This window comes from Apteryx mantelli, chromosome 5, assembly GCF_036417845.1.
Source record: "Apteryx mantelli isolate bAptMan1 chromosome 5, bAptMan1.hap1, whole genome shotgun sequence".
In the NCBI taxonomy this organism is placed as follows: Eukaryota; Metazoa; Chordata; class Aves; order Apterygiformes; family Apterygidae; genus Apteryx; species Apteryx mantelli.
The window spans coordinates 34,740,620-34,753,162 of record NC_089982.1 but is presented as its reverse complement, the minus strand read 5'-3'; the positions used below and the strand labels follow the sequence as shown (position 1 = coordinate 34,753,162).

General features: G+C 38.6%; 1 protein-coding gene across 5 annotated transcripts in view; it reads left to right on the top strand.

The window, feature by feature from the left end:
• OTUD4 (OTU deubiquitinase 4) overlaps window positions 1-11,170 on the top strand; it is a 36,755-nt gene extending 25,585 nt beyond the window's left edge. For 3 of the 5 annotated variants that reach the window (XM_067297779.1, XM_067297776.1, XM_067297777.1), the window contains 7 exons: window positions 550-670; window positions 2,787-2,842; window positions 3,399-3,482; window positions 4,122-4,260; window positions 5,302-5,571; window positions 6,291-6,331; window positions 8,545-11,170. In XM_067297779.1, the coding sequence (XP_067153880.1) occupies window positions 550-670; window positions 2,787-2,842; window positions 3,399-3,482; window positions 4,122-4,260; window positions 5,302-5,571; window positions 6,291-6,331; window positions 8,545-9,789 (1,956 nt within the window). In that variant the 3' untranslated portion in view covers window positions 9,790-11,170. The remainder of the gene's footprint in view (window positions 1-549; window positions 671-2,786; window positions 2,843-3,398; window positions 3,483-4,121; window positions 4,261-5,301; window positions 5,572-6,290; window positions 6,332-8,544) is intronic. The other 2 variants (XM_067297780.1, XM_067297778.1) reach the window with 2 other exon arrangements.
• The last annotated feature ends 1,373 nt before the right edge of the window (window positions 11,171-12,543 follow it).

The window sequence follows — 12,543 nt, the reverse complement described above, 5'->3', positions numbered from 1 at the left end:
GGCTGGGGAAAAAGTAGTAGGTAAGAGATGAGCCTTAAATGTCTTGCTTTGTGAAAATGACTTATTTTGCTTTATCTTTAAGTTCTTGAGCAATATTACTTGTATTGGTGTAACTGAGGAGGAAAGTAGAACTCTTCTACTCTGCAAAGAGCAGGCTTGGGGTCGCTTCCCTCCCTTAGACTTCAGTCTCTCTCTGGGCTGTGGTTAAGCGTGCTGTATGTGCGCACCCGCAGAAGGAGGTTGCAGTTTTAAAGTGGCAATTGTCTCAAAGTAGAGTAAAGCTTTTCTTTTTTTATTTTGTCAAGTAAAGTAATGATATGAATGCTTTTAAAGGAGACCCCTAAAAATTTAGCAACAAATGAGGGAGTGGATGAATCTGAATGATACTGATTAAGACTTTTCTTTCTGCATATCAACAAGAGAAGTGTGTGTGTGTGTGAGAGATGAAGGCATAGTGTAATATCAGATGATGGAAAAGTTTCATCAGGCTTCTTAAAAAAAAAAATAATAAAAAAAAAATCTTATTTCTACTTTTGTCAACTTCTTTAGAATCAGTCAGTTTGTCAAGCTGCTACACAGACCGTAGATAATTTCAACCAGAAAAAGTTCTCAAATAACGAGAGAAGAAACAGCAAGTGGGCTGCAGAAGTGGAAGAGCAGAAGAATAAAGGTAATGTGAATATTTTCAGAACAAGTGTTGTTTTGGGTTTTTAATCATCAGCTCCTGAATTTATTCAAGATGAGGCATCTGTTCAGCCAGTGAGGTGAAAATAAATATTGTGTTCAACTAAGCCAGCCCCAAGGTAGCAAAGATGTGCTTGGGGGAGAAAAAAAGTGCATAATTTTTCTGCTTTGTGAATATGACTGAGAGAACAGGCTCCTCTTTGGGATTTTTTTTAGTGAAAGAGGGAAGGGAAAAGCCAGAATGCAAGGCTGTCAGAGCCACCATACATTGGATCCTGTTGAAACTGGAGTGAGTGTGACAAAGGGCCAGTGGAGGAGTATTAATGGTGCTTACTGAAGTCAGTTAAGAGGAAAAGTGGGTTAAAGTTTTCAATGTGGCAGGGTTAAGAATTAGCATAAAATGCTACGGGAAGAGGGAGAGGAGAATGTGTATTCAAGAGGTGCCCCCCCCCCAAAAAAAAAATTTACAGTATTTTTATTTATTTTACAGTAAAAATGGTCAAAACTTGTTTGGGTTTTCTCACGTTCCCTCTCCCCCCCCAAACCCTCCTTAGTTTCTCTTCTTTGATTCTAAGCTTTTCCCCTCTTGTGAGGAAGTGGAACCTGGCAGTAATAGATGAAATCTGTAGCTTTCAGGTAGTTGGCAGGTAGTCGATAAATTCCTGCCAAATACAGCTGATTGCATTTTTTTATTTATTTTTTGTCTTGTCAGCTTTGCCATATCTAAACACTGAATTTGGTCTTAGCTGCTTCTATATATATATATTTTTTCTGACTAAATAAAATTCAAACTCTTTGGCCTCCTCATAGCAGCTGTTCTGCTTTTTTTTTTTTTCTTTCTTTCTTTTTAAATCTTTTCACCTTATCTCTTTCTCTGGTAAAAGCAGAGACATTCCTGTTGCATTTTTATGGCGCTTTTGCTCCTTGGTCCCCCTTACAGCATGTAATGCCTTCTTGAATGGTTGCACAAGGGCTGATGTTACATATTTTTCATTCCCCAGACTTCTGAAAAGTTGTTTCATTTGCAATGCCAAAAAGAGTGTTTATCTAGAGGAAGGCCTTTACTACAGCATCATGACAGATTTTACTGGCTCGCGTAGCATATACTCCTTTCTCTGTGGTTTTCATGATGTTCTTGATTGCGTTGCTTCTGGAACTACATTAAAAATCTTGAAGGAATCAACTGTATTTTCCTCTGAGTATCTTGAGACCCCAGTAGGTCCTTGGGGAATTGGCAGTAATTTCTCATAATCAACATTGTTTTAATTTACAGTGTAGTCTAAGTGTTACAGTGACAGTGCATAGACTAATTTTTTAAAGACGCATACGCAGTTTCTATTAAACGCATGAGTGGGGAAGAATTCGACTGATTTGACAAGCAGTGGTTGCCAGATCTGAGCCTAGCTTAGAATGTGGAAAAACTTGTACAGATCTTATCATATGAAGGTTATGCCATGACTTTTTGTTTTTTAACACCTTCCTCCCCCCACCCCTTCCTCCCCCTTCCCCCCAAATATTTGCTGGTGCTTAAGAAATTAAGCCTCTTATATTGGTCTGAAAACTCTCTAGATCTGTGGAACACTGAAGCATTCTAAACTGATCTTACTCTTACGCAGTCAAAAGTAAACAAGACTTTAAACTACTTTTATCTTAGCGCTTGAATATGGAAATACAAACTGAATATGGAAATACAAACGAAAAATTTTTACTTTGATTAAAGTACATACAAATTTATTTCTCCTTCACTAGAAGGGATGCAGGATGAATGATATGTGTTTAAAACAAAGATGGCTGTGTTTCTTCCTCACTTCCCCCAGGCATCACCAAAATAGTTAACAACTATCATTAAAGAATTCATGCAGAGTTTCAAAAATCCTGGTTAGAGTAGTTGCTCTAAGTTGCTGCCCTAACAACTGGTAATTTTGGGATCCTTTGATATTTGGAAAAAAAATTGAAGTTTATATTTTCTGAAGTAATATATGCTGAGGTAGATTTTATTTTGAAGGTTTAATTTTTGAAAAGGCAAAGTTTAACTGGCTTAAGTTATAATAGCCATAAATGGTGTAATGGTTCATTTACTAGGTTATGTCTTGGTGTTACAGAGTCAAATTCCAGGCAGATCCACTTAAGACAGAAGCTTGAGCCAAATTCATCTGAGGTAATCTTAAAGAAAAGACTAAAATTTCATTTTATTATTTTTTAATGTTATTGCTTCTCTGATACATGATTGGCAGAGTGATAGCTGCCTTTCGAGCTGTGACTGCTGCTGCTGCTGCTTTACAGCTTTTAGTGAAATACTTCTAAGATTTGAGGCTTGTGTTGCTGTCAGCTTTCCTCAGCCCCTTTAACCCATACTTGTGGTCTTTCTGTGCAATCTGAGTTCTCAAATCTAGGCTATCAGAGCACTTACAAATCTAGATTTGTAATTACTTAGTACAGTCTGTGCCTTATGTGTGATTAGACTACAGAAGATCTGAGGTTTACTAATAGCTACTATGTTAACAGACCATGATCTCTGAACTTCGGTGAAGATTCATGGCCTCTTGTTGGCTCTTTGCTGCCCTTTCAATAAGCAAAATGTTACACTAGTATAACAATGACTGGGTGCTTAGCCCACATCCTATGTAGTATGTTTTAATATCCTTGAATATGTCTTTAAAAAATAAGTTTTGTTATTAGACTAGCTATGTCTGTTGTCTCTAACTTTGCTTTAGAAGAATAGTCAAGATGAGAGTTATCCAAAAGCTTCATCTCCTTTGGAACAAGTGAAAACAGACTCTCCAATTCTTGCTGAACAAGTAAGAAATGTTTGTTTAATTTCAAAGTTTTCCAGTCAGGAGACTTCAGACAAAAGGGAACTTCATCACAGCCAAGTATGTGTTACTAATACTGGGTTTTAATTAAGTAGTAATTTCTATGGTGATAATACCAGAATGCCCCACTTCACAGTTTAGGAATCTGTTATGTTCAATGTAAAAGGACAAACCATGATTGAAAAGCAACTGTGTATCCTTTGTTTTCTGAGAGGGGATATTTCATATCTTTCTTTTAAGTTAACAGTGCTTTTTACTTTAAATTCTTTACCCTTCCTTCTTCAGCTTTCCCTGAGGTCACTGGTAATAGTTTGTGGCTTTTCTTTTGACTGAGAGAGACTAAACTTAGCCCTTGTGGAGGTTGTTATAACTTTGATGGTTGTCCGTGGTACAGGCACATTCTGGATAGAGCTCAGTGCAGAGTTCTTAGCACAGCTACCTGACATATCTTAAATCTCTTATGCGTATAGCCTGTCACATTACTAGTTGGTGTTTTGGTATTGTGATGGTGGTAGTCTGGATAATGCTGGGTCATTAAGCCTTTATTGGTATAAGTTAGACTCATTAGGGCTCACAAACAATGCTAATTTAGAATAACTTCACATGATCTTTTTGCTTTCACAGAAACTGGCAGAATGCTTACCAGGTGCAACTCCAGCACCCTCACCAATCTTTTCTGAGGTGCATTTGCCTCCAACAGTGCCTTCCATACCAGCCATTGTGCCAGCTTGGCCAAGTGAGCCAACAACATATGGACCGCCAGGTTTGAAGAAACATTAATGTACTTCAGAAACTGCTAACCCTGAAGCATGTTTTAACTATCTTGCTAAACTGAAAATGCCTCCAGGAGACATAATTTCAAGTAACTTCACATCCTAAAGGCAAACCATCTAAAGGAATGTAGTTATTCGCTGCTCAAAGCTTGTGAAAGTTCTAGTAGATTTTTGATTGCCCATATATATAGTTCACCTGACTCCTTATCTGAAAGTGGAGGAGAGATGAATACTCAACTCTCTCTCTCTCTCTCTATATATATATATATATTTTTTTTCCCTGAGTGGGATAGCTTTGAGTTTTGAGGGGGCTTATTCTGAGGTTCTGCTTAAGATGGAGCATGTTGTCAACATACTGAAGCTGGGTATGTGTTTGTATTCTGTGCCCCATGTACTAAGCCACTCAATTCACTAAGGACTCGGCTCGGATCTGGCATGTGTGGAGCTAATGAGTCCATCTGGACCTCAGTTCACTTGTTGCAAAACCAGTGCAATGCTTGCTCTGTGCATCTCCTGATGTGTGGAATTAGCTTAGATTCAATATTGCTCGTTAAGTCAGACGCTATATCTTATCCCTCTGTTATGTTTCTGTACAAGAACTGGCCTTGGAGTCAGCATAGCATGTTCACAAGGTACTTTAGTTACTGTAACAATCCTCACATACTTGGGTTGACTGCATCGGTGACAGAAGATGCATAGCCCAGGTAATCTGACCTCAGATTCAGAGTTGATTGTAAATGACTAGTTTGAACCAGAATTGTAAAGATGCACATGCAAGCTTCAGTTCCCTCTTCTTTTATTTTTTTCTGGTTTTCATATATATATTTTTAATTATTATGGGAAGGGCTTAACTATTTCTGGGAAGTTTAACTGTTTCACCCCTTCTGAAAACTATTCTCTACATTAAGCCAATTTTTTTTTCCCTTTTGAAGCTTGCTTTCCCGCTGTCATTTTCTTGTGTAATGTTGTATATATTTGAGGGTTCCCTCCCCTCCTTTTTTTTTTTCTCCCCCCCCCCCCCCCCCCCTTAGGTATTCCAGCCCAGATACCTGCTCCTTCACTGATGCCAGCCCCAGCAACGGGACCTGATTCTATTGTATCCCAGGCTCAGGTAACATCTGCTCCAGTTGCTGGAGTTCCTGTGTCGATACAAGCAGTTAACCAGCCTTTAATGCCTTTGCCTCAGACTCTGAATCCTTATCAGGATCCACTATACCCTGGATTCCCTTTAAGTGAAAAGGGAGAAAGAGCTGTTGCACCCTCTTACTCCCTGTGCAATACTGGGGAAGACTTACCTAAAGGTAAGTAGCTGTCTGGTCCGTGTCTTATAGCGTCTTTCTTAATAGGTCTGCTTAAAACCTAAATGAGGGCAACTTACTTGTTCTGTCCTGTGCTTAGGCTGTATCAAAAGATCCAATTGTTGCATTTCCATGACTTGTGGGGTGGGGAGGAAATGATACACAGATGTCACTCTATTCCAGTTGTGCATGAACATTGCAGTTGTTTTGTTACACCTAGAAATCTGATATAATCAGTTTATGGTTGTTAGTTTACCCGACCATAACTTGAGGCCTTGTGAATTTATAAGATTTCTTCAAAGATCTGTTCCCTTATACAGTAATGAAAGTAACATTTTATTTTGTAATCAAGTTTGAAGCTTGTTCAACAATTTTCTTACTGGCCTGTGAAAACGTAGGCTTTGGCATATTAAGAATATAGAATATGTTCGTTAAGAACATACCGTGTCTACTGCATGGTGGCATACACTTACTGAATTGTTCTCCAAAAACTGGAAGGTCAGTTCCATAAACTGTTAGAACTGAAATTTGAATTGCAGTTGAGTTCCAGATCATCTTATGGTGGTAAAAGGGGAATCAAAGATGTGCAAGCAGCAGCTTAAAATACCAGTGTTTGTTTTATTTTCTTTTACTAAAATGGAACTTTCCGCAGGGACTAATTTTTGTATCGGATGAAGTGTGATATTATAGTTCTTCATGGATTTTTCTGTTTTCTTCCCTAGATAAGAATATTCTTAGATTTTTCTTCAATCTTGGTGTGAAGGTAACTTTCCAAACTTACATTTCTGTTTGTAATACCATTAAAATATGCTTGTATTTGGTAGTACAGAACTTCAGTTGCTGCAGCTGTATGCTTCAAGTTTCTCTTTAAATTTGAAATACTTTTGCTGTTGTTGTTGTTGTTGTTTTCTATTAATTGGGGTTCCCAACACCAGTCTGCATTTTAGTTCAAGTTGTCGACAAAAATAAATGTATCTCAACAGTGTTCAGAGCTATCTAGCAGTCAACAGGCTATATGCAGTCAGCAGAAACGGTGCTTTAGAAATTCACAGAGAAACCAATATAAGTTTGAAGACAAATGCTTTTGGAAGCAGTATAGAGTAAAAGACAAAAAGCCCTCTACCTTCCTACCATGTCTGTGTATTGGCAAAGCCAATGCAGACCTTTCCCTGTGGAGATTCCCTCAAGCTTACCTGCATGTCTGTCCTACCTACTCAGGTTAAGGACAGTCTTTTAACCTTTTAATTACTTAAAATAGTGGTTGATGTGTATATGTGGTGCAAATTTGGGGGAGGGGACTGTCCAAAGAAGCAAAATTTTATTTTATTTTATTTTATTTTTCTTTTCTGTAGGGCTGATTGGTTGCTTAGTTTCTCCCTTCTGTGCATAAAAATATTCCTTTTCCCATGTCCTCTTACCCCTTCTCTCAGGCAAACTACTTTGCAAAAATGTTAAGCTCACAGGCTTGTTCCACAAGAATTGGCTATAAAATGTAATGATTTTCTTTGTTGGCATTTGCATATGGAAGGAGGAGAATTAGCAGATTTGGAAGGAGGAAAATGTTCAGCACAACATACAAAGAAAAACTAGATTTGATAACTTTGTGTACCTAATTCAGGTCTTTTTGATTTGTTTAATAGAAAATCCATAAGTCATCAGCAGGTGCCACTGCAATATATTTGAACAGTGTTTGTTTTATAAGCCTACATGTATTTGGGAATGTTTTATTTAGGATGTAGTCTGTCATTTTGGTGCTTCAGCACCATCTACTGGTCAAAGTACCATGTTTTAATAGTTGTGCTCTTTGGTGACAAAACAAAGGTATACCTGGGAACTAGGTTTTGGATTCCTGTGCTTTGGTCACAGATGCCGTCACCCTGTTATCCACACTCTCCCAGCTGCTTGTTCAGAGTGAACCGACAAGTTCCCATTGAGAGAAAAATCTGGTTTGGTAGTTTGCTCCAGGGACTCTTCTCTGTGGGTGGCACAGACAAGACCATGCCAGGTTTTGGGCTTTGCTCCCTACCCAGCTCTCAAATATTTTCTTAGACAGCCTTGTGCCTCCAGTAGCCTTGTGTGCTGTTGTATGGCCTGAAATGTGTACCTTTGCATTGTACTATTAAAAATATCCTATAGCTATTATTAAAATCCTACAGATACTATTAAGAACATCCCCCTTGGGCCAGTTGCTGTCCATGACCAATGTAACTGTGAGTCACTGCATGCTAGTTAGTTAAAATGGAGGTAGGGCAAAGGGAAGGGGGTCGCTCCCTGAGGTGGATGACTTTAGTAGTGTTAACATAACCCATGTTCACTAATGGTTCAGAAGAAGTTCTGACTGAAAATACTGGGTGTCCGTACTGTGACTCCCACCAGTATCTGGAAAGTATCTTGTGTAGTCGTCAAACCTGTACCCCTACTTTATGAAAAGACTTCTAGCTGGCAAATCAGTAGGTTGTGTGAATAAATATGGGTTTCAATCTTTAAGGATTGTCCTTGGGACAGTGATCTCATTTCAGGTGTCTGTGCAGGTCTGTTTTTGAGGTGAACATGTGTGTATGGTATGATTTTGTTTTTATTATGGTTCCCCCCCACGAATTTTGAAAAGTGAGCTAGTAGGGCAGATTGCAGATTAATAATTGTGATTTTTGGAAGGTGAATTGGAAATGCATATCTTAAAATACATAGCTAAAACATGGCTTACAGCATCATGTTTTTAAATTAACTCTACAGGAACTGTGTGATCAAGTTTCTTTATTAGTCATAACTGTTGCTCATTTCAGCTGTATTTGGTGGGAAGACAAAAAATGGGAACGTGATCCTGAAACACCAGAAATTCTTTGGAATTGAGGGCAGTGTGAAGAAAATTATTTTCATTTCTGTAATTGACTGTTTCAAAATGGTAAACAACCTATGTGCTATTATAAGTATGTGAATATTCAATAGACCAAATTATTATTATTTTTTGTCTTTCAGGCGTACAGCTGTCCCATGTGGGCACCCCATTCCTACTTGTACCCCCTGCATCAGGCCTATTTAGCTGCTTGTAGAATGTACCCAAATGTTTCCCTTCCTGTGTATCCGCACAACCTCTGGTTCCAGGAGGCTCCGCTGACTCTGAATGAAAATGAAACTGCACGAACAAACAGGCACTTTCCTATTCAGAATGAGGCCAGATCCAATGGTCAAAGTTCACAGGTTGATAATAGGTCTCCATCACTGCCTCTGATTATACCTACAGCTCAGGTGTCAGAAAGTCAAGGACAAATCTGTGTAGAATCGGAGACTCCGGTGCAAACTCTTCACACAAACTATGATGAGTCCCTGAGAGGGAAAAATATGTTCCCGCAACCCCCCTTTGGACACAATCCCTTTATAGGAGCTGTTCCAATAGCACCTCCTTTCTTTCCTCACTTTTGGTATGGGTACCCAGTTCAGGGCTTTATTGAAAATTCAGCAGCAAGACCTAATATTGTCATGTCACCTGAGGACAAAGAGGCAACACCTAGCACCTCTGCGAACATGTATTTGGCTAAAGAATGCAGCCCTCCAGTTCCTGGAGGCAGCTGTATAGAGCAGCTTCAGAAGACTAACAGTGGCAGCAGCTCCAACACCGTACCGCTCCCTGTGGCTGGTGCAAGCAGTGAATGCAGTGCCCTAAATGAAACTCTGGCCAGGGCACCTAAGTTGGAGCAAACTTGTACTTCCGCTTCTCCTGCTAAACAAGCAATAGCTGGGCTGCAAAATCGTGCCCTGCAAATACAGGGGAGTGAGAGGCAGGCAGCGATGCCAAACCCTACTATACCATTGGCAGAACCACCAAAAAATGAACTGAAAAATACCGTTCCCAGTCGTAAGGAAAAGACTGATAAAGTTAGAGACTCCAAAGGTACTGGTGATCTACAGGCAGAAAGCAGGGCACAGAGAACAAGGGAAGAAAGCTCTGAAGATGAAAGTGAAGTTTCTGATATGCTGAAAAGTGGCAGATCCAAGCAATTTTATAACCAGACTTACGGAGGAGGCAGAAGGCCTAGACTTGAATGGGGTTATTCTAGTCGGGGAGGATACCAGTTCCAAAGAAATGAGGAGGCCTGGAAAGGACCACCCAGCAGAAGCAGAGATGAAGGCTACCAGTATCAGCGAAACTTTAGAGGGAGGCCATATAGGAATGATAGGAGAAGGGCAACGCTGGGAGATAATCAGAGGGGGCATCAAGCATAGAATGAATGGATAATTGAAATTTTTCAAATGCAAAAAGTAATTTGATGTAGGTGTTTAAAATCTTAATCTTTTTCTTTTCAATAAAGCCCAAGGTCTTAAGTTTTGGTGAGTAAAGACTAGGAGGATGTGAACTCCTAGCATTTTGTTTCTTGGGGATTGCGGTTTGTTTGGTTTATCATTTTTGTTTCTCGATGTCAAATTAGAAAACATAATATAGGTTTAGTGTTTGAATTTTTTTCCACAAAGGTTTGTTTGTGATATAAGATGGTTAAATGTGTTTCCTAGAGTGACAAATTATAGAATTTGAGGTGATCTGGATTCTAAAATCGATGGTAACATTGCACCAAATATAAATGTATATTTTATCATACAATGCCTTAGTTCTGAACTGAGCTAAAGGAATTCTCAGCCTACTGCACTGTTGTCTTTGATATGCTTCCAACCCAAAGGCCTTTCATCTCAAAAATCTGTCAAACTTGAATGTTTCTCTTCAGTGTTACACATGGCAGCCAGCTAACCTTGTGTCTTAGGTATGTTTTATATAGTTCTTTTAATATTCATAGGGTATATTTTTGAACTTTAAAAAGCATTTATTTGTTGAAATCAAAATCAATACAAGCAGTCAAGAATAGCTGTGTATGAATTGATAGGAATGGCTGTTTCCATCAAGAATTCTTAATGCTGGTGCGACTAGAATGGTGCCTATGCCAACTTAATTACAAAGACAATAAAAATGTAGATGCTATGCATTTCCAAAATAATTCTGCATCTGTTATAATAGCAGAAGTTTTTTTTAATGCCACTTTAACACTAATGCACTGACAAATCCTAGATGTTTTGTGAGGAGAGATGCATAAAGTAGGTTACTTTTTTTTTTTAAGTTTGTATGATGAGCTACTGTTCAGTATTGTTGTTGTTGCACTGTTGATGCAAATTTGTGTTTTGCATGTACAACTCATTGCTGGAACTACTTTTTTAAAAACAAGATGAATATAGTCTCAAAGTGTGCTCTGCTTTTCCCTAGAATTCAGAAGAAAGTGGCTTCTGCCTTATATTTTTACACTGTGTCAGAATTCCAGTTGCTGTTTCTTCTGACCCCTAGAACGATCTCTGCAGTTTTCTTCTGCATTTGCAGTTTGGATATTCAGCTGTCCAAACTCGGTGTGCGGTGTGCACAGTATTCACTCAGCTCTGTTGCTCTGTAAAATAAACTGTTCTGTATATTTTTATATCTCTGTATATACCAGTGTAAGAGGTGATGGTACCCTTTTATTAATGTCTGAGATTGTACACCCTTGATCAGGAAACTTGAGTGATAGTTACATGTGAAAAAATTTCTTTTCAGATGCATGCTGTGTATAAAACCCCTAATTAAAACAAATGTTTGTCCTTTCATTTTTTTTCTAAGTGATATTTATGTATTGGAAGCTATTCTTGTAATGACATTAAGTCTATGTTTTTGTTCTGCTGATACAGCCACTTGTGGACACTAACAGAAGTATGAACAATTAGTGGCTAATGTATTGGCAAGCTGCAAAAATACTTAAGAGGGTGCATAGAGTGCATAGACTAGATTTCTGGTTCTTGTCTGAAATGGTAAAGGCTGTGTTGTGTGTTCTGTGGGTGATGAGTTTTTTGGTTTGCTTTGTTTTTGAACCTAAATACTTTTCCATTCAGGAATGTATTCAGGATTTTAAAAGAGGCAGTCTTAAGTTTTTCAGGCTAAGAACTAAGTAAGCGCTGAGGGCTATAGTTAGTGTGTCTATATATGAATACTTAGGGAGGTTTCTTGTCATGCTTATAACCTTCTATCCAGCAGTCACTGAAATTCATTCAGTGCTAGAACAGGCACTTAATCATATGAGCTTTGCAAGAAGAAAGGCAGGACACATTCTACAGATATTTCTCAGGAATTAATGGTAAACAGGCGTGACAGCAACTGGTAGGGCTGTGCTATTACAACTTAATTTTTAAATGACTTGCAAAGTATTTAAGCTGAGCCTGTGCTCAACCTTTCTGCTCTAGGATGGTTAAAAGAGGACTCAAAAGTACAGATGTATATTTTCCCCACCTTCACTGCTGATAGAGTATGTTTTCCTCTATTTTTGCTGAAAGACTTGTTGATTGGCTGGCCAAAACCTTTCTCTGTGCAAGATGTTTCAGGCATGTATTATATTTAGCATATACTGAACAGAGGTGTAGAGCTTCAGATACTTGCTAAATCAAATCTTTAATTTACTTACCCTAATTTGAGCTGATTAACAAAAGATGCAGAACTCGAGTCCAAGGGGATTTTTATTCCTCTGCACTTTCTCTGCTCCTTCTTTCACTGAACTGTGACTTTCTTAGTTAGCCTTCAGAAGCTTTTGTCTATGCACCAGTCTTGTTGCTGGCATAAGGTTGTATTCATTACCTGTACTCTTTCTTGGAGTATCTTTGTTAGCATAAGCACAATACAGATGGATTTATGCTGTCAGACACTGATAGGTAGTGTGTATGTAATGCCTGAGTCTACCAAGACTATAAAATACCTGAATTACTAACAGACATAATGGCTTAGAGAGAGAAGGGGGGGGGGAAGGGAAGGGACAAATCATTGCCATTCCCCTGTAATTTATGAGACAAAGATACAAACAGAAAACAGCCAAATTTTCTTTCATCTCTGATAGCATTTTTTGACAATAAAGGCAGAGTAGGCAACTATTGCATGGAAAATACCTTCCCTTACTTTACTGGCTGTGAGCTATATAGATG